Source organism: Suillus clintonianus (genome assembly GCF_016758775.1).
Source record: "Suillus clintonianus strain FC179 chromosome Unknown DEU56scaffold_42, whole genome shotgun sequence".
Taxonomy (NCBI): Eukaryota; Fungi; Basidiomycota; class Agaricomycetes; order Boletales; family Suillaceae; genus Suillus; species Suillus clintonianus.
Genome location: NW_024539266.1, coordinates 229135 through 246093, shown reverse-complemented (window position 1 = coordinate 246093; position 16959 = coordinate 229135). Strand labels below are relative to the sequence as shown.

The 16959-nt window shown below is 48.6% G+C and overlaps 6 protein-coding genes across 6 annotated transcripts; 1 reads left to right on the top strand and 5 right to left on the bottom strand.

The window, feature by feature from the left end:
• Nucleotides 1-181: 181 nt before the first annotated feature.
• Nucleotides 182-2860, bottom strand: DEU56DRAFT_807644 (uncharacterized protein). The gene is made up of 4 exons (XM_041353402.1): nt 1924-2860; nt 1755-1873; nt 1463-1706; nt 182-1406 (listed from the first exon to the last, which is right to left on the bottom strand). The coding sequence occupies exons 1-4, from the start codon at nt 2468-2470 to the stop codon at nt 526-528; spliced, it is 1791 nt and encodes a 596-aa protein (XP_041207790.1). The 5' UTR covers nt 2471-2860; the 3' UTR covers nt 182-525.
• Nucleotides 2861-3069: 209 nt separating this feature from the next.
• DEU56DRAFT_901841 (uncharacterized protein) lies at nt 3070-5380 on the bottom strand. Its single transcript, XM_041356567.1, has 6 exons — nt 5365-5380; nt 4839-5294; nt 4556-4791; nt 4390-4505; nt 4092-4341; nt 3070-4033 (listed from the first exon to the last, which is right to left on the bottom strand). Exons 2-6 carry the CDS (start codon nt 5090-5092, stop codon nt 3132-3134), a joined length of 1758 nt encoding a protein of 585 aa, XP_041207789.1. The 5' UTR covers nt 5093-5294; nt 5365-5380; the 3' UTR covers nt 3070-3131.
• A 1556-nt stretch (nt 5381-6936) lies between these two features.
• Nucleotides 6937-8890, bottom strand: DEU56DRAFT_949282 (uncharacterized protein; the record flags this gene model as incomplete). The annotated part of the gene is made up of 5 exons (XM_041359105.1): nt 6937-7798; nt 7901-8150; nt 8199-8311; nt 8360-8589; nt 8637-8890. The coding sequence occupies 5 exons, from the start codon at nt 8888-8890 to the stop codon at nt 6960-6962; spliced, it is 1686 nt and encodes a 561-aa protein (XP_041207788.1). The 3' UTR covers nt 6937-6959.
• A 1097-nt stretch (nt 8891-9987) lies between these two features.
• DEU56DRAFT_949279 (zinc finger protein ZPR1) lies at nt 9988-10391 on the bottom strand (the record flags this gene model as incomplete). The annotated part of the gene is made up of 2 exons (XM_041359104.1): nt 9988-10209; nt 10263-10391. The coding sequence occupies 2 exons, from the start codon at nt 10389-10391 to the stop codon at nt 9988-9990; spliced, it is 351 nt and encodes a 116-aa protein (XP_041207787.1).
• Nucleotides 10392-10605: 214 nt separating this feature from the next.
• DEU56DRAFT_738053 (uncharacterized protein) lies at nt 10606-14439 on the bottom strand (the record flags this gene model as incomplete). Its single annotated transcript, XM_041348634.1, has 10 exons — nt 10606-11267; nt 11317-11451; nt 11546-12002; nt 12049-12145; nt 12195-12370; nt 12759-12888; nt 12941-13169; nt 13228-13429; nt 13491-14005; nt 14070-14439. The coding sequence occupies 10 exons, from the start codon at nt 14437-14439 to the stop codon at nt 10606-10608; spliced, it is 2973 nt and encodes a 990-aa protein (XP_041207786.1).
• Nucleotides 14440-14677: 238 nt separating this feature from the next.
• DEU56DRAFT_756704 (uncharacterized protein) lies at nt 14678-16398 on the top strand (the record flags this gene model as incomplete). Its single annotated transcript, XM_041350059.1, has 5 exons — nt 14678-15222; nt 15300-15633; nt 15699-15761; nt 15829-16207; nt 16262-16398. 5 exons carry the CDS (start codon nt 14678-14680, stop codon nt 16396-16398), a joined length of 1458 nt encoding a protein of 485 aa, XP_041207785.1.
• Nucleotides 16399-16959: the final 561 nt, after the last annotated feature.

The window sequence follows — 16959 nt, the reverse complement described above, 5'->3', positions numbered from 1 at the left end:
ATGTTTTCGCGCTCTTCATCCCGCGTGCATTCGACCTCTTTTCGCTTCGCCCGACAATGATCTCAATTGCCGCCGAACTCAGCGGATATTCTTGTCAGCGTGACCCGGCAAAAGCCGAAGCAGGCCACGACCGGAAAACCCCACCCCAACTGACGAAACTCGTGTCGATGTTGTTCGCACTTAGTCTCCAACTATCTAAGTCAGATACTCAGTCTCGTCTGACTCAGATCAGTGTGCAAAATAGACTATTCACTCGCCTGTCGCACAACGACACAAGTCTATTTTGCAGAACCTTAGTTAGTTACACTAACGACACTTAGTAAGCCTTCAAGCGACGTCGACGAGGAATCTTGCGGTTGCGTTCTCGCTCAGTGACTAGCACTGGTTACTGTGAGATTTGTTCACTCGTCACTTCACCCAAGTGCGCACACACTGTTTGGCATACACTGACTACGAAAAGTTAGGCAAGCAACTATCACTAGTACAGTATTGACCGAGGCTCTGAGAATATGGAGACACCGGTCTTCAACAGTGCACAAACACTGAGTGATCCACAGTACCCTCTTTTCGCGGGCCTTCAGCAGTCAACGGCAATACTTTGTTGGCCCAGGTTTCCCCAACATATATGCGCTCCTCCATACCAAAAGCAGAGAAGTATCGGCCATTAAGTTCTTCTCCCTTGGCAAACACCTTGATAGAAGGCTGTGCGAATGGGGCGAGGAGATCGCGTTCCTCCAGCGACATTGAACGAAGGTCAACGATGTCTGACACGTCGACAAATGCTGGTTGGCGAGCTTCGTCTGACAAGTAGTGAACTGGCGTTGATCGCACAGGACACCGCTTCTGCATTGAAATGACCGAGAGACCGATGCTGCCAGTAAGGAACCGGCGACGAGTCTGTATCGCAGGTAACCAGGGCACCCAGTCAAAATCACTTTCGTCCATCGCTGCAGCCTGCTTCTCCCATTGTGCCTTCTCAGACTTCTGCTCCCATGGCTCTGATGTATCGGGTTTGACTTGAAGACTCAGATCAAGATTGTATCCCAGCTTCTGACAATAGTATGCCAAGAAGTCAGGGGCAGAATTATGGCTGATGTGAACGGACAAGGAAAAAGGCTTGGAGAACGAGGAAGAGATGCGGCCTTCACAAGTCAAGTCTATAGGAGCTGCTTCAAAACTGATCTCTCTGCAAGGATGAGGGAAGAACGGAGGGGACCGTGACGGTTCCACAAACGGGACCAATGCATTGATCATGCGCCCGAAGAGGCGCGATCGATTCTTGAGCTCCTGATGATGCCATTCGATGACATCTGGGCCATTCAAAGATGCACACAGCTGCATAGGAGCATCTGTGCGATTGGTATACCCCATCCGATGAACAGTGGCCGTGATGTTTACAGAAGAGTCTAGGAAGTGGAAGATCAAGTACCCAGGATATGACTTGTATTCGACTTGGACCCACTTTGGTACACTCTGCCAGGGAAAGACAATTCAATCGTGTAGTTGCTGCGCAGCACGTCTACCACCGGCTCTGAGTTACGCCCAGGGCTTTGGGGTACCAGAGATATGTTTCTCCTGAGCGTATCATCTTTGGTCGAGAGGTAGAGAGGTGTGAAGGATGTTATTCCTGCCGGTATCTCTGAAATAGTACCGTTGCCAAACCTGATCTCGACAAAATACTCATAAATTGATTCAGTGGATACCGTCTGTCGTGACACTGAGCACATCACAAAACTAATCAATATTGTTCTTACATCAGTAGCTCCCGCAGAAGGTATTGACCATGCATTCGAACGGTAGTCTAATCCTGGAGGGTAGTTTGTGTTTGGCACCAGAATTCCGAATCGACTCGCGAAGATTTTTAACAATGGATCTATTCTCAACATTGAGCTCTGTCTCAACTGGATGGTCTACGACACATACCTGTCCCTTTTTCACCGACCAATGGGGTCTTAATCTCAAAGGCAATCCGTTCTTCCTCGTACAAAGACCACAACTCCTTGTTCTGGACAGAGTTCTGGTAAGTCGCCCATTCCGTTTCGTTGTAGTCCGCAGTCATATAGAAAGGCATCCGGACTTGAAACAGATCATAGTTCGAGTCCGTATGGTTGTACTTGAATTCTGGTTGTTTTGGAATTGGCGCATCTTGTCGTCTGCGAGAGAGATTCAGTGAACACGTGTCACGTATGATATGAGTAAAACCAATTGACCTTAACTTCCAGAAGATGTTTTCTTTGTAGCGCAAGCCTAGCGCATAGCTCTCGACATCAGCGCATGGTCCACTGAGTCTAATCCTGACGTCGCCTGCGATAATATCGCCGGGACCCATGTCAGGCGCTCTCACCCAGGCACGTGCCTGGCACTGAGGTAGTGCATCACTTGGCTCTTTAGATTCTAGAGAGGGGTCAGCGGATGCAAGAACGCAAGCTGCCAAGGTAACTTGAAGCGCAAGGGATTGCCAGCGCAGCATTGTTGAGGATAGTTATAATAGGAAGACAAGCCTGAAGAAATGTCATCGTTGGTCTGGATCGACCTGCCTTTGTAGTCCATGACAGCGCCTCTTTGATATGACACTTGAGGGAAATGGACAACTTAGCAAGATATCTTTAGCGTGCACTGTATAAAACCGATCATCATCCATGATGCCATGCCAGATTAGTTCGGCTGCACATGAAGACACCGAGTGACCCCACAATGCACTGTGACATAATTTTCTCCCATACGGCAACCCGAGTTAGCAAACATGCTTCAAAGTTTAGTCGGGCCCGACTCCAAGTATACCTGTACTTGCTTGCGTTACAGTGTGGGTGATGGGAGAGAATTCTCAATCTGCCAACTTTACTTGGTTCGCACCCGTGGGAATTTCAAATCTATCAGCCTGTCTGGTCAAGCGGCGTCGACGATCTTGCGGATGCATTCTCGCCGTTCACTGTGAATTTTGTTCACTCGTGAGGATGGATTGTGATGAGGTGCTAATTGAGAATTTGAAGCGGAGGATCTTCGTGTAGCATAAGTCATGTGTGAGAGTCTTGGGACGAAATATCTAAGAAAACAGTACTGGTATAGTACTGAAATTTTCACCAATTGAGTACGACAACCCCATGTCTGAATATACCAACTGATCATCATCATCACTGCACAACAAGCAAGCGGTCCATAGTATCTCTCTCGCGCTGCCCTTCAGCAACCATCGGCAATACTTTCTTAGCCCAGGTGTCTCCAACGTATATCGGCCGCTGCATGTCAGTGCCAATGAAGTATCTGTGGAGAAGTTCTTCTCCCTTGGGAAACACCTTGATAGACGGCTGCGCAAGTGGGGCAATGACATCACGTTCCTCAGGCAACATCAAACGAAGGCCAGTGATGTCCGACGAATTGACAAATAATGGTTGGCGAGCATTGTCAGACAGGTAGTGGACTGGTGTTGATCGCACAGGTCCCTGCTTCTGCATTGGGATGACTGATATATAAGCGTCTCCGCTAAGGAATCGGCGACGAGAGTGTGTCAATGGCGTCCAGGGCACCCAGTCAAAATCAGTGTCATCCATGTCCGCAATCTGCTTCTCCCATTGTACCTTCTCGAGTTCATTCTCCCATGGCTCTGATGGATCGGGCTTGATATGCAGATTAAGACTGACACGATGTTCCAGCTTCTGATAATATGTTGAAAAGTCAGGAACAGTGTCGCAGCCTGCGTGGATGGACAATGAAAGAGGCTCAGAGGACGTGGAAGAGATGTGACCCTCATGAGCCGAGTTTGTAGAAGCTGCCGCGAAATCAATCTCTTGACATGTGAATGAAGGGACCGCATGGATTGAAAAGTGCGAATTCTGCATGAAAGGGACCAATGCTCTAATGAACGGAATCCGCGTGAATGGTTGTGATCGATTTGTCTGTGATCGGTTTTTGAGCTCCTGGGGATGCCATTCGATGTCATTCGGCTGTTGCAGAGATGCGCACAGTCTCATAGGAATATCTGTCCGATTCGTGTATCCTATCCTATGAACGGTGGCCGTTATATTCACGGTTGAGTCTAGAAAGAAAGAATTAGGTAACCAGGATAAGATTTACATTCGATTGCCAGAACACACTTTGATAAACATGAGCTCCGTCAGGAAAGTGAATTTCAATTGTGTAGTTGCTCCTCAACATGTCTACCGATGGTCCCAAGTCGGAAATGGGGCCTCGGTATTCTGGAGACACGCTCACATGGGGCGCGTCATTGTCTGTGGGGTGGTATACCGGAGCGAAGGCCGTAATTCCCGCAGGTATCTCTGACACGGTACCATTGCTGAATTTTATTTCAACAAAGTATTCGTAAACAGATTCGCTGGATATCGTCTGTCATGATGATCAGCACAAGATAATGATAGAAAAGGCCCTCCTTACATTAGTTCCCCTGTTAAAGCCTAATCTTGCACCTCTACGGTAGTCTAATCCTGGAGGGTAGTTTGTATTTGGTACCAGAATTCCGAACCGAGTCGTGAAGATTGCTGGCAACGGCTCTGTTCTCGATACTCAGCTCTGAGTCTACTTGAGAATGTTCGACACATACCTGCCCCCTCTGTACTGACCAAGGGTGTCTTTATCTCAAAGGCAATCCGTTCATCCTCGTGCACAGACCACAAGTCCTTGTTCTGAACAGACTTCTGGTAGGTCATCCATTCCGTTTTGTTGTAGTCCGCATCCTTGGTGTCCTGGAAGGGCATCCCCACATGAAACAAATCACGGTTCAAGCCAGTAGAATTATACTTGATTTTTGGCCTTTTCGGAATCGGCGCATCTTCCCGTCTGGGGGGATCCTCAGTCAAGGATATGAGAGAAATGGAACCACTCACCTCAACTTCCAGAAGACCCTTTCCTTGTAGCGCAAGCCAAGCACATAGCTCTCGGCATCAGGGCATGGTCCCCTGAGTTTAACCTTGACGTCGCCTGCAATAACATCGCCGGGAACCATGTCAGGTGCTCTCACCCAGGCATGTGCCTGGCACTTGGGTAGTGCATCACTTGGCTCTTTAGATTCTAGAGAGGGGTCGGCAAACACAGCAACACTAGTCGTCAGGACAAGCGTGAGGGATAGCCAGCGCAGCATTGCTGGGGGACAGATAAGGAGACAACATCCTGTCCAGATTGGCCTGCCTTTATAATGAAAATGACGGCGTCTCTTTGAGAGGAGGCGTGGGGGAACAGCGGCGAGTATATCATTAGCCGCGAATACAATTCATCATGTCCATACGCAGTCACATGTCGTGAAGACACCGGCAAGATACCGGGGCGACTTGCCCCCACATGGCCTCAGCAAACATGTATGAGTCAATTGGTATGAGGCGGTGAAGCTACCGGAAACGTTGGCATCATATATACCTTGCTCGAAGTCCAGCTCTCCATACTCCTCTAGTTGCCGTCAGCTAGGAAATGATTCTGAATATGGAGACTAGGTTGGTCGATCTCCGAGTAGCGTGACAGCGAAGAATTTGAATTTTGCCAGTCATGCCGGAGGTACTTGCGATCATACTAACCCTACTCAATAACACTAGTTTATTTCACCAGTTTATTCTACATGTGAAGCTGTCGGAGTGAGATTGTGATTGCGATGCCGAGCCGTCAAAGTGCGAAGATTAGAAGCAAAAACATACCAGCAACAGAAGCTCGCACTCGAGCTTGCTTCATGGAACCACATCTCTGTCTTGCAAACCCCCCATTTTCCGATTAGCTCTCTGTACCTGTTGGCCAGACTGAGCTTGAACCGATGACTGGGATGCATCGTTCTCCGCGCAAGAGGTCCATGACCGTCCGAGTCATCCAAAGCCCATGAAGGAATTTTTCGTCGTTTTCGAGGCTCGAAGGAATAACAATCCAAATCAAAGGCTCATGGGTGGCCGCTATGGCGGTATGGGCAGGTGAAAATCATGAAAACCATTTTATCGTCCTATTAGATGTGAAGTACTGTTGCTCAATGGGCTAAGATGTGAGTGAGCAAGGGGCTTGTGTTGTAACTTGTCAACGCAATACCTGAAGCACTTTGGCATGACCGTGTGAAATTTCAAATTTGCCTGCCGAAAACCAGTCTGACTAAGCTCCTCAACGTAACATCTCCAAGAGTCCAGACTAGTGGTTATCGTCGAGTCTATATGGAGATGCATATATCATACTTCAAGAGCTCCCAGGACCCAATTGGCCCATGGGCCATGTCGCTGCACCTATAAAGGCTCTGCGCCGCTGAGAGCTGTGCCTTCAATATCGCAAAGACCCATTCGACGAGTGCTTCGATAGTTCGATTACGGCTTGCCTCATAGCACAGACAGGTTACCACCAGTCTATGGCTGCCAGAGCAAGGGCAGTATCCTCCTTGTGATGAGCTTCACGGGGTGGTTCACTATCCCTGCTACTATGATGCTCCCTGTTACCTGCAGTATCATACTGCACGTTTTGAAACACCCAGAACTTTTTGCGAACCCTCTCTCACTCCGCACCATATGCGGCATGCCAGCGATCATTTTTTAATCATCTACGAGCTTTCCTCCGGAGGAACGGTTGTCTTCGTTTCTCAAGGTCTGACTACGGGTCCGAGTCGGGGAATGATACTTGCGCCACTATGTTCAACAAACTAGACACAGCTTTGTCTTTGGGTGTGAATTATTGGTTAGGCCTATATTAACAGTCCTGTCCTGCGTCTAGCTTAAGCTACGACTGCCAAAGACAACACCAGCTCCGCTTAGAACACCGTTTCAACGAAGTTACTTATCATAATATGGACTTAGCGCCAGGATGGATTATGACGAGCCGCTAATTGAGAATTTGGAGCAACACTTACTTCACTGGAGGATCTTCGTGTAGCACAAGGTGTGCGAGCCTTGGGATGGAAATATTTGAGAAAACAGTAGTGTTGAATTGAAATTTTACACCAAATGACTACGACAACCCGGGCTCTGTCTGAGTACACCAACTGATGACCGTCATCACTGCACAACAAGCAAGCGGTCCGTAGTATCTCTCTCGCGCTGCCCTTCAGCAACCATCGGCAATACTTTCTTAACCCAGGTGTCTCCAACGTATATCGGCCGCTGCATGTCAGTTCCAGTGAAGTATCTGCGGAGAAGTTCTTCTCCCTTGGGAAACACCTTGATGGACGGCTGCGCAAGTGGGGCAATGAGATCGCGTTCCTCGGGCGACATCAAACGAAGGTCAGCGATGTCTGACCAATCGACTATTACTGGCTGGCGAGCTTTGTCAGACAGGTAGTGGACTAGCGTCGATTGCACAGGTTCTTGCTTCTGCGTTGGAATGACTGGCATATGGGCGTCGCCTTCAAGGGATCGGCGACGAGTCTGCGTGAATGGTATCCAGGGCACCCAGTCAAAATCGGTTTCATCCACGTCCGCAAGCTGCCTCTCCCATTGCATCTTCTCGATTTCATCCAATGGCTCCGTTGGATCAGGCTTGATGTTGAGACTCAGTTTGACACGATGTCCCAGCTTCTGATAGTACGTTGAAAAGTCAGGAACAGCATCGCGACCCACATTGAGGGATAATGAAATCGGTTCGGAGGACGCGGAAAAAATGTGGCTTTCGTGAGTCAAGTTGGCAAGAGGAGCCGTAAAATTGACCTCTCTGCATGGAGAATGGAAGAGCGGAGGGAAGAATTGAAATGATTGCGAATACTGCACGGAAGGGACCAACGCCTTTGTGAACAATGTGTATGGCTGTGATCGGTTCTGGAGTTCCTGAGAATGCCATTCAATGGCACTCCCCGAAAACGCACACAGCTGTACAGGAATGTCTGTCCGATTCGTATATCCTGTCCGATGAACAGTGAACAGTGGCCGTGATATTCACGGACGAGTCTAGAAAGCATGCAATCAGTCAACCAGGCTAAGGTTTCCGTTCTAATAGAACACACTTTGATAAACGTGAGCTCCTTCAGGAAAAGATACTTCAATCGTGTAGTTGCTCCGCAGCCTGTCCACTGATGGCTTCATGTTAGGACCGCGGTATCCGGGTGCCAGAGATACGTTAACACTGGGTGCTTTGTTCTCGGTCGAGATATCGAACGGGATGAAGGCTGTTATTCCCGCATGTATATCTGAAGTGGTGCCATTCTTAAATATGATTTCGACAAAGTAGTCATAAATCGATTCGCCAGATATTGTCTGTAACAACATTGAGCACAAGACGAATTCAATAAAGACTGTTCTTACATCGATCTCCGGCCCGTGAAAAAATCCACTTTGACGACAGTCTAATCCTGGAGGGTAGTTTGTATTTGGTACCAAAATTCCGAATCGGGTCGTGAAGCTTCTTGACAATGGATCTGTTCTCAACATTGAATTCTGAGCCTACTTGAATTCTCAATCCGCACCTATCCTCTCTGCGACCAGAGGAGTCTTGGTCTCAAAGGCAATCCGTTCTTCTTCATGCACAGACCATAAGTCCTTATTCTGAATAGAGTTCTCGTATACCCTCCATTCTGTTTCATTGTACTCTGAATTCCTGGAGGCCTGGGAAGGCCCCCTGACTTGAAACAAATCACGGTTCAACGTAGAATTATACTTGACTGTTGGCCTTTTCGGAATCGGCGCATCTTCCCGTCTGGGGGGATCCTCAGTCAAGGATATGAGAGAAACGGAACTATTCACCTCAACTTCCAGAAGACCTTTTCCTTGTAGCGCAAGCCAAGCGCATAGCTCTCGACATCAGTACATGGTCCACTGAGTTTAACCATGACGTCGCCTGCGATAACATCGCCGGGAACCATATCAGGTGCTCTCACCCAGGCACGTGCCCGGCACTGAGCTGGTGCATCACTTGGCTCTTTGGATTCTTGAGAAGGGCCAGCAAACGCAGCAACGCTAGTTGTCAAGACAAGCGCGAGGGATAGCCAGAGTAGCATTTCTGGGAGACAGATAAGGAGACAGAATCCTGTCCAGATTTTCCTGCCTTTATAATGAATGACGGCGTCTCTTTGAAAGGAGACATGGGGGAAAGGGGGCGAGGATATCAATAGCCACTAGTACCGTTCATCATGTCCACACACAGTCACACGTCGTGAAGACACCGGCAAGATACCGGTGTGACTTTCCCCCACATGGCCTCGGCACACATGCGTGTCAATCGGTTTGGGGCGGTGAAGCTACAGGAAGCGTTATCATCAACATATACCTTGCTCAAAGTCTCTCTAGGTCCTCACCCTTCCAGTTGCCGCTAGCCAGGGAATGGTTCTGAATATGGAGACGATGTTTCCTTCCGATTACAGAGCTCCCAAGGCTCATGTCGCCAGCTATAGCCAGGCTATGTGCCGCTGAGAGCTGTGCCTGCAACATCGCAAGGACCCAGACGCCGAGGAAGCCTATTATTATTGACCAGATACCAAAAGCTGTGCGCTATTAGCCGTCTACTTGTTACTGTTACTGTAAGGCACAAGATCGAAAACATAACAGTCTGCTTTGCAAATAGAATCCTGACCTCCTGGTGACATCTCAGATCTCATGACCAAACAAAATCCGAGACATGGCCTCCTCCACACTCCCAGGAATGGATGCAAGACTTTTCCTCTAAGGAGATGGAATTCAGTACGGCGACAACCCTTCGCGTCTGCAAGTAGAGTCGTTGCTTGATCATCGACATTCAAATTGACCCGTAACGGAGCCTTGAGATGTTAAGAGGCTCGATAAAATTGGTTTGGCGCGCGCCATTCGACAACGCTTTCATGGATTTGGCTCATCGAAAGGTATTAAATACAGAGTTGGAGTTAAAGGTTGGAAGTTGAACGTTGAACGTTGAACCGTGACTTGACCGTGACTGCATTTACGTGTTTTGCTCTAGCGCCAAGTCTGCCATAGTAATCACGTGATATATGTATCATTGACGCGTCCTGTCACGGTTTGCAGGATAAATGGTAGACTCTTGTGGCAAAACTACTAGCTCCGTCTGTAGACCAGATGGCCCCAAACGACTACTATATAAGACCGGCATGGGAGTCTTTCATTGCTATGACCTCTGGCTTTCAGTATTACCGTCCTTCGTATCATCCCCACTGTACGATTCCACATTCATGTCATTCAATCCAAGATCTTCATTCTGCTGCCACATTCGCTCGTATGTGACGATCTCCATATTCGGGTCTGGATCAGGCGCATACAAATTCTGCACGTGTGAGTTCGCCAGAGGGTCATCCAGGATCAAGGTGAATGGTATCTCGGCGTTCTTGACCTTAGTAATTATAAAGATCAAAATGAGAGTCGCGTGATGGTAAGAGAACATACCTGCTTAAGCTTTCTCAAGAACTCCTGGAACTCGGCTCTGTCGTCGACATCTGCGACCCCAGAATCTCCCGTGTTAAATACTTTCTCGGCGAGTTCCTCGTATACCTGATCTAAAATGCCTTCTAGCATCAGGAAAATCACAGATCTCTTGATTGCACTTAATAAACTTATTGTACCTTTTTTTGGCCTTTTGACTGGCAAGTGAATTAAAGTTGTTTGTTGAAAAGTTGGACAAGTGTTAAAAAAGGCGGTCCAGGCGGATCAGACAAAAAAGACAGAAAAAGAGATGGTATTGCACACTAAGTACAAACAAACAATAAAGCTTGAAAAAGTGTTAAAAAAATTAAAAAGCAATCTCGAAGGCATGGTGATCTGCATACTTATTTACATAGTAAGCTCGGAAAGTATCATAAGACTGATAGTATCTGAGGTCGTATGAAACAAACTGTGCACCGTAAATTGGAATTAGATGCGCTGCGCGATAAATCGAGTCGATATGAATGATAGACATATGCGGGGCATGATTGGCATGGTAGGCCGGCCGCACCACCCACATCCCGGTATCTTCGTCAGGAGAGTCGCCAATGGTGTCAAACCACCGGATAACTGCGCAGGGATAAGTTATTCCTTGAAAATTAAAGGAAAAAAAACATAAAACACGAGCAACATTGAATCCTCGCATTCCCTCGAGGTCTGGGTTGGTGTTAACAAACACGCAGTCGTTCCGCGCATATTCGTTTCGCCACTGTGGACATGCGCGAATGTATTCAGTGCGCATACCACCAATACCGCTGAGGTCACTCGGCGAATAGAATCTGGAGGATGCCGAGTTAAAGACAGATATTCTGCCGTCGTAGCCGGGAAAGTGGAATTCGGGGACTTCGGAGAGATCTTGAGGGTCGTCTTGATGTATCTGTTCGAAGAGGAACTGTCGGAGGAGGTGAGGCAGATGCGCTATGTTTAATTCTGCTGCGAGGGCAGCCACAGTTTTTGCACGTTTTCGTTCTATAATGATGTTAGTATTAAACGGGGGATTTCGATCTGACGAACGTACGTGGTGTTCGCGCAAGCTCAACATGCGCTTGTAGCACGGTAGGACCATCGTCCACTTCGCCGTTGTCATCCCCTTCCTCGTCGATATTTGAGCCGTTTGCTGGAAGTGCACCGTCGGCAGCTTGAGAATCGGTGCCTCCCACATCACCGGGATCGTGAAATGGTCCTGTCAGAAGAGAAACGAACATTTGTTAGCATCGTTAAATTAGAAAATAAAATTTGATACCTACGAAGAGCTGCCACAATTGCAGACAAACACGTGCCGTCCAACATATTGCGCTTGGTGAAGTCAGCGCGCAAAGCAGCGAGCTTATCTAGCCGCTGGTTGGTTCGAAGCATTTGCCCGAGTGCATTGAAGCGACTCGAGCGTCTCCAAGGTTCTTTTACTGCCTTGATATGTTTGGTCTCCATAATCGAGGAGCACAATCCGTTGGGGGCGCCAAAAAGTCGGATGAGTTGGACGTAGTGCTTGAGTGAGTGTTGACGTGGCAAGGAAAATGTAGAAACGACGCCAGCGTCTCGGAATGCCTCACGGTAGTGGTGGAATCGGGCAAGTGCATCTTGAATTTCGGTGAGGGTCGTTTGCGTAACGATGTTGCGGCGCACGAGGTAGCAGAACTCTAAAAGAGCGCGGAATGCACGCACAATGTCCAATGGGACATGGCCCTCGATTGCGGGCAAATAGACCTATCAACAATCAGCAGTAAGAATTGAGAATTAAATAAAAACGAACCTTCATCAGTGCTTTTGAATCATCGCCGGTCCACTGTTTAAACCCTCGTCCTTCAGGAAAGCGTCGCAAACCTGAGAAGGGTGCGACAGCTGCGATTCTGTTATATATAAATGAGCGCGTCTCCAGCCAAGAATGAGGAAGCGCACCTTCGGTCAATGTCGTCCATGATTCGTTGACCCTCGCGTTTTCCGTGGGTCAGTATCAAATACTTCTCCACCCAATCTACAAGATGATCCTTGAAAGCTCCCTTGATGAGCTGGTGGAGAAGGTCGGGAGCGATGAGTTGGTTTATATCAGCGCGGGGGAAATCATTGGTAAACGGCTAGAAAATTAAATACAATGAGCAAACTTCGAAGTAATTGTAATGGGCTCAGGGGAGACTGTGGCCCCAGTCAAGGGCGCTGGAGAAACTCGCCCAGTGATTGTAATGGGCTCAGGGGAGATGTAATGGGCTCAGGGGAGACTGTGGCCCCAGTCAAGGGCGCCAGAAAAATGCGCCCAGTGATTGTAATGGGCTCATGGGAGACTGTGGCCCCAGTCAAGGGCGCTGGAGAAACTTGCCCAGTGATTGTAATGGGCTCAGGGGAGACTGTGGCCCCAGTTGAGGGAGCCGGAAAAGCTCGCCCGTTGATTGTAATGGGCTCAGGGGAGACTGTGGCCCCAGTCTCCAACAACGGCGAGCGTCCAATAAAAAAGGAAGAACCACTCACTACAAGGTCGCCAACGATCCCATAATCATCCCAGATCTCCAATAGAGTCCCTTCCTCCACCAGAGCATCCACGTATTCACGACAACGGTCCAAGGCATCTTGATCGAGGTTAAGACGTGGTGCGAGGCACCTTTGCAGGTTGATGAGCGGCAAATAGTGTGTGAGACTTGGAGACACCTTACCTTGCGCACCAACGTTTAACGATGCATCCTAACAGGACTTGCTCTTCATAATCAGCGATATAGGGTCCGAGTCCATAGATAACGCGACGGAAGTGACCATCTCCAAAACGAGCTACTTCGGGTTTCGTCATTCCAGGTACCAGCGTCTGAAGGATTTTTGACAGAGAAGAGTGGAAGAGTTGGCGGCGAAACTTTCGGAACCTTGGATCCTCAGAATGTGCTCGAGTAGCTTTATATAAAACCGATCATTAGCACCTGTAAATGACATGAAATTAAAAGAATCTTACACTTTGGCATAGCGAGAAACCCTATGATAGCCACTGCATCTCGGTGTGCGCGACGGACGTTATTTCGAACATTTCCAATGGATAGATATAGCGGGTAGTATGCGTTGTTGCCAGTGCCGACTGATACTGTTGTCTTGTCGCTGCCAAGAATGACAGGAACGAAGGTTGCCCCAACTGTGTCAGGATCCTTGGAAATTTCATCCTGTATCCAATGATGCCTTAGTACATGTGTTGCGCTGGAATGTTTTAAAAGAAACACTTACTGCTTGATCCCATGCCCAGTCAGCAGACATGAAGTCTTTCCACTGGCGTTCATCAGTCGCTGACGCGTACTCACGGTAAGGCTGATAATCCACTTCGTCGGCATACATTGGGTTTGCGAGCATATTGCGGATGACTTCACGAGGATCTCGAAACCACACGTCGTAAGAGCCGTTCATCCACGGCGGAACATCGACGTCTGGTATGTCACCGCAATATTTGACGGAAAAACTCTGCCACGGCACGTCTCCAAGTGGACTGCTATCAATTGTATGGTATAGGTCTTTGTGGTTGGCAAACGGCGGACGGTCGTTGTATTTCACAAGTGTCGCGGCCCACAGGTCAAGTAAGGTGTCAATTTGAGGGCCGGACATCTGCTCTCGAGTGTATAGGAATTCAGCGGTTTCGAATTCCGTTTGATTACGAAATGGGGTCCAATCATCGGCAGGACGTGCAACAGGTGGGGATGGTGGAGTTCCTGGGGGAAGAAATGCACCATTTTCATCACAAGGCCGACCTTAAAAAAGCGGACCGTCAAACATTATTTTACAGATTTGCGAGAAGTGCAAAAAATCACATACCATCAAGATCCTTATGGTAATTTCGATAAAAGTGATTCCCCGGTCCAAAAAATTCTGCATTGACATCCGGAAGTGGAGATGACATCCTGGGGATTTCAAAATCGGGCTGATCATGATCAATGTCGAAAGGAACACCATCAGCACGTGGGATGTCTTCTTCACGATGCTGGTCGTTTCCTGGGTCCGGAAGCTCGGGAGAAACTGAACGGTGAGACGGGATGGGACGTGGGATTGTCGGATGGGCTGAGAGCCTATGTTTTGTCCTTCCAGCAGCAGTCTTGAAATACCGCTGGCAGTTCTGATGGCCACAAGGAAGCTGGAGTGTGCTGTGGTCCGGGCGATGGTAGGAGTTTGTCCCACTGGCAGGCATTGTGATGCAGAACAAAATAGAGGCGAGTGAGAAAGATAACAAGAGTCTGATGTCGTGTTTTGGGCCTAGGGCTGACGCATAGTAGCAAGCTGCATGGGCGAGTAGCTGAGAAGGCCTGCGAAAGTTCAATGTTTGTTTGGTCACCGTACCTACAAATTCTATTGAAAGTTAAACGTACTAAGCCGAGTTTCTCCCATCACTAGCAATACTTTGCCTTGCTTCCGTCAATACAGGTATAATGTCTTCGACAACTGGTGTCACTGCTCGTCAAACCCGCGCATCAAACGCTAATGCCCATCCTGGTCAGGTCGTTCTAAATGCAAAGAGGAAAAGACGCACCAAAGCTCAAAAAGCTGCTGACGACAAGGTTCTTGAAGAAGAACTCCAAGCAAAAGAAGCAGCCGCTCTAGAAGGCATCCAGCGTCTCGCCAATATACAGGCTGAGATGGAGCAGGTCCAAGCTGCTGCAGCTGTCAAGAAACCAAAGGCAGTTAGACCACGCCCACGTCCGGTTGCAGCCAAGAAGGGATCTCAGCTGAAAAATGTGGCGGCAGCTGCAGAGGATGGAGTTGAGGATCAAGAGGGTAATGAAAGGCAGAGCCAACTGACCTCAGATATCAACCAGGACGATATGAGCATCGGAGAGATAGAGGTTGTTGCGAAGCAGAAACCTGGCAAGAAGTCACTGAAAGATGCGGTTGATGCTCGATTGAAATCGATGAAGACTGATCAGCTTGCACGTGGTAATGTTGATCTTGCAGACAGGAAAGGAAACTCTTTACCGTACGTTCTTCAATTGCTGCCATGTTGTTACTCTCTGAGTCGACACTTTTCTTCCTCAACTTGACTGCGGAATTTAGGTCAGCTGTCAAAACTTCAGTCAGTGGACGCATCAAGGCCTGGGCTTCAGACATACCAAGTCCTCCAAGCTGTCCATCTGAAGGCCGCTCCCAGTTGCATTCTGGTTCACATGCCTCTGTTCCCCCATCCACTATATTCTCCCGCTCTCAAGCCACAACAGCAGCTTCAGATGCGACTAGTCTTAGGTCGCAGGCCATTTCACAGAAAGGCTCCGATGTACGAGTCTCTGCTGATCCCACTGATGATCTGGTTGGAGGATTCGGCGATGAAGAGGGAGATGACATGTATGAACGCGAGGCTGCATTCCAAACAACAGAAAGGCATCCAGTTAAGGTACCGTATCTCTTCCTCTGATTTATCAAGCTTGTGCGGCTCACTTCTTAAAGCCTATACTCCAGATCGGTGATATCACAGACTCGGAGTCTGAAGATGTCGAACCTGGTAGCACGTCTTCAGCAATGGTACGTGGTTTTCCTTTGGCAATCGAAATACTCTTTGACCGTAAAACAATTTCTCGCGGCTGAGTAGTTAAATCCTCGGCTGGCATCAAACAGCGAGCTTCCCCCACCATCCTCTCAGCTTCGCATGTTGGAGGCTGCCCGCCGCTTGGCCGCTGAAAAATACAATGGAGCCTCCCAGGCCCCACCATCTACTCAGCCTCGCAAGCCACAGACCACCCGCATCGCAAGTGGCACAAAACGGAAACTCACAGTGGAGTCCAGTGTCGACTCTGTCGAGATCGTGGAAAGCTTTTATGATCAGGACAACTCGGTATCAAGCGACATTCAATGCATTGATGACGCTGCGATGGTAGTTGACGAGCCTCAGAAAACACAAGCACCCCTCTCCAAAGCACCTGAACGCACAGTTGTCAAAACAAAGGCTCCACGGACAACATCGTCGGCATGTTCTTTTCTTTCTGGCCCCATGTCAATATCAAATGACTAACATCTTATTGCAGACCACTGTTATGACCACCGATGCTACGGCACCACCTGCAAAGAAGGTCAGAACTGCGCCCAAGGTCAAACCCGAGCCCAAGGTCAAGCCCGAGCCCAAGGTCAAGCCCGAGCCCAACAGGCTATACTGTCATATTGAAGCATAAAGGTATGTGATAAGAGACACACCTTGATGCACAATGTGTCTAGTTCCCAGACGTCTGTAGCGTGATGCTTCATGAAGCATCAAGCCTCTGTGTCTCTGTGCTGAAGCTTCACGCTTTCCCACGACATTTCAGATGTTTGGTTTCACCCTTTTTGGGCTGGTAAGCACCGTTGCTGGCTCTTGGTTGTCTCTGTGCTGAAGCTTCACGCTTTCTCACGACATTTCAGATTTCAGATTTCACCCTTTTTGGCTGGCGCAGCCCCTTCCCAGCTTCTCTCCATTCCCGGCTTCCCTTCTTGGCTTCTTCAGGCCTCTTTCCTCTATTCATGGCTTCTCCCCCCCTTCTCGGCTCGGCTACGGCTTTTCTTGGCTTCTTCAGGCTTCTTTCCTCTACTATTCCTGGCTTCTCCCCCCGTTCTCGACTTGGCTAGCCCATCAATTTGATGTCCTGGATCAAGATTTAATACTTATTCGCAGGTTGCAGTGTATATCAGTGTTTACACGACGATTTTTCTCACTAAGTCTGTGATGCTGAATGCGGATCGAGATTCGCCA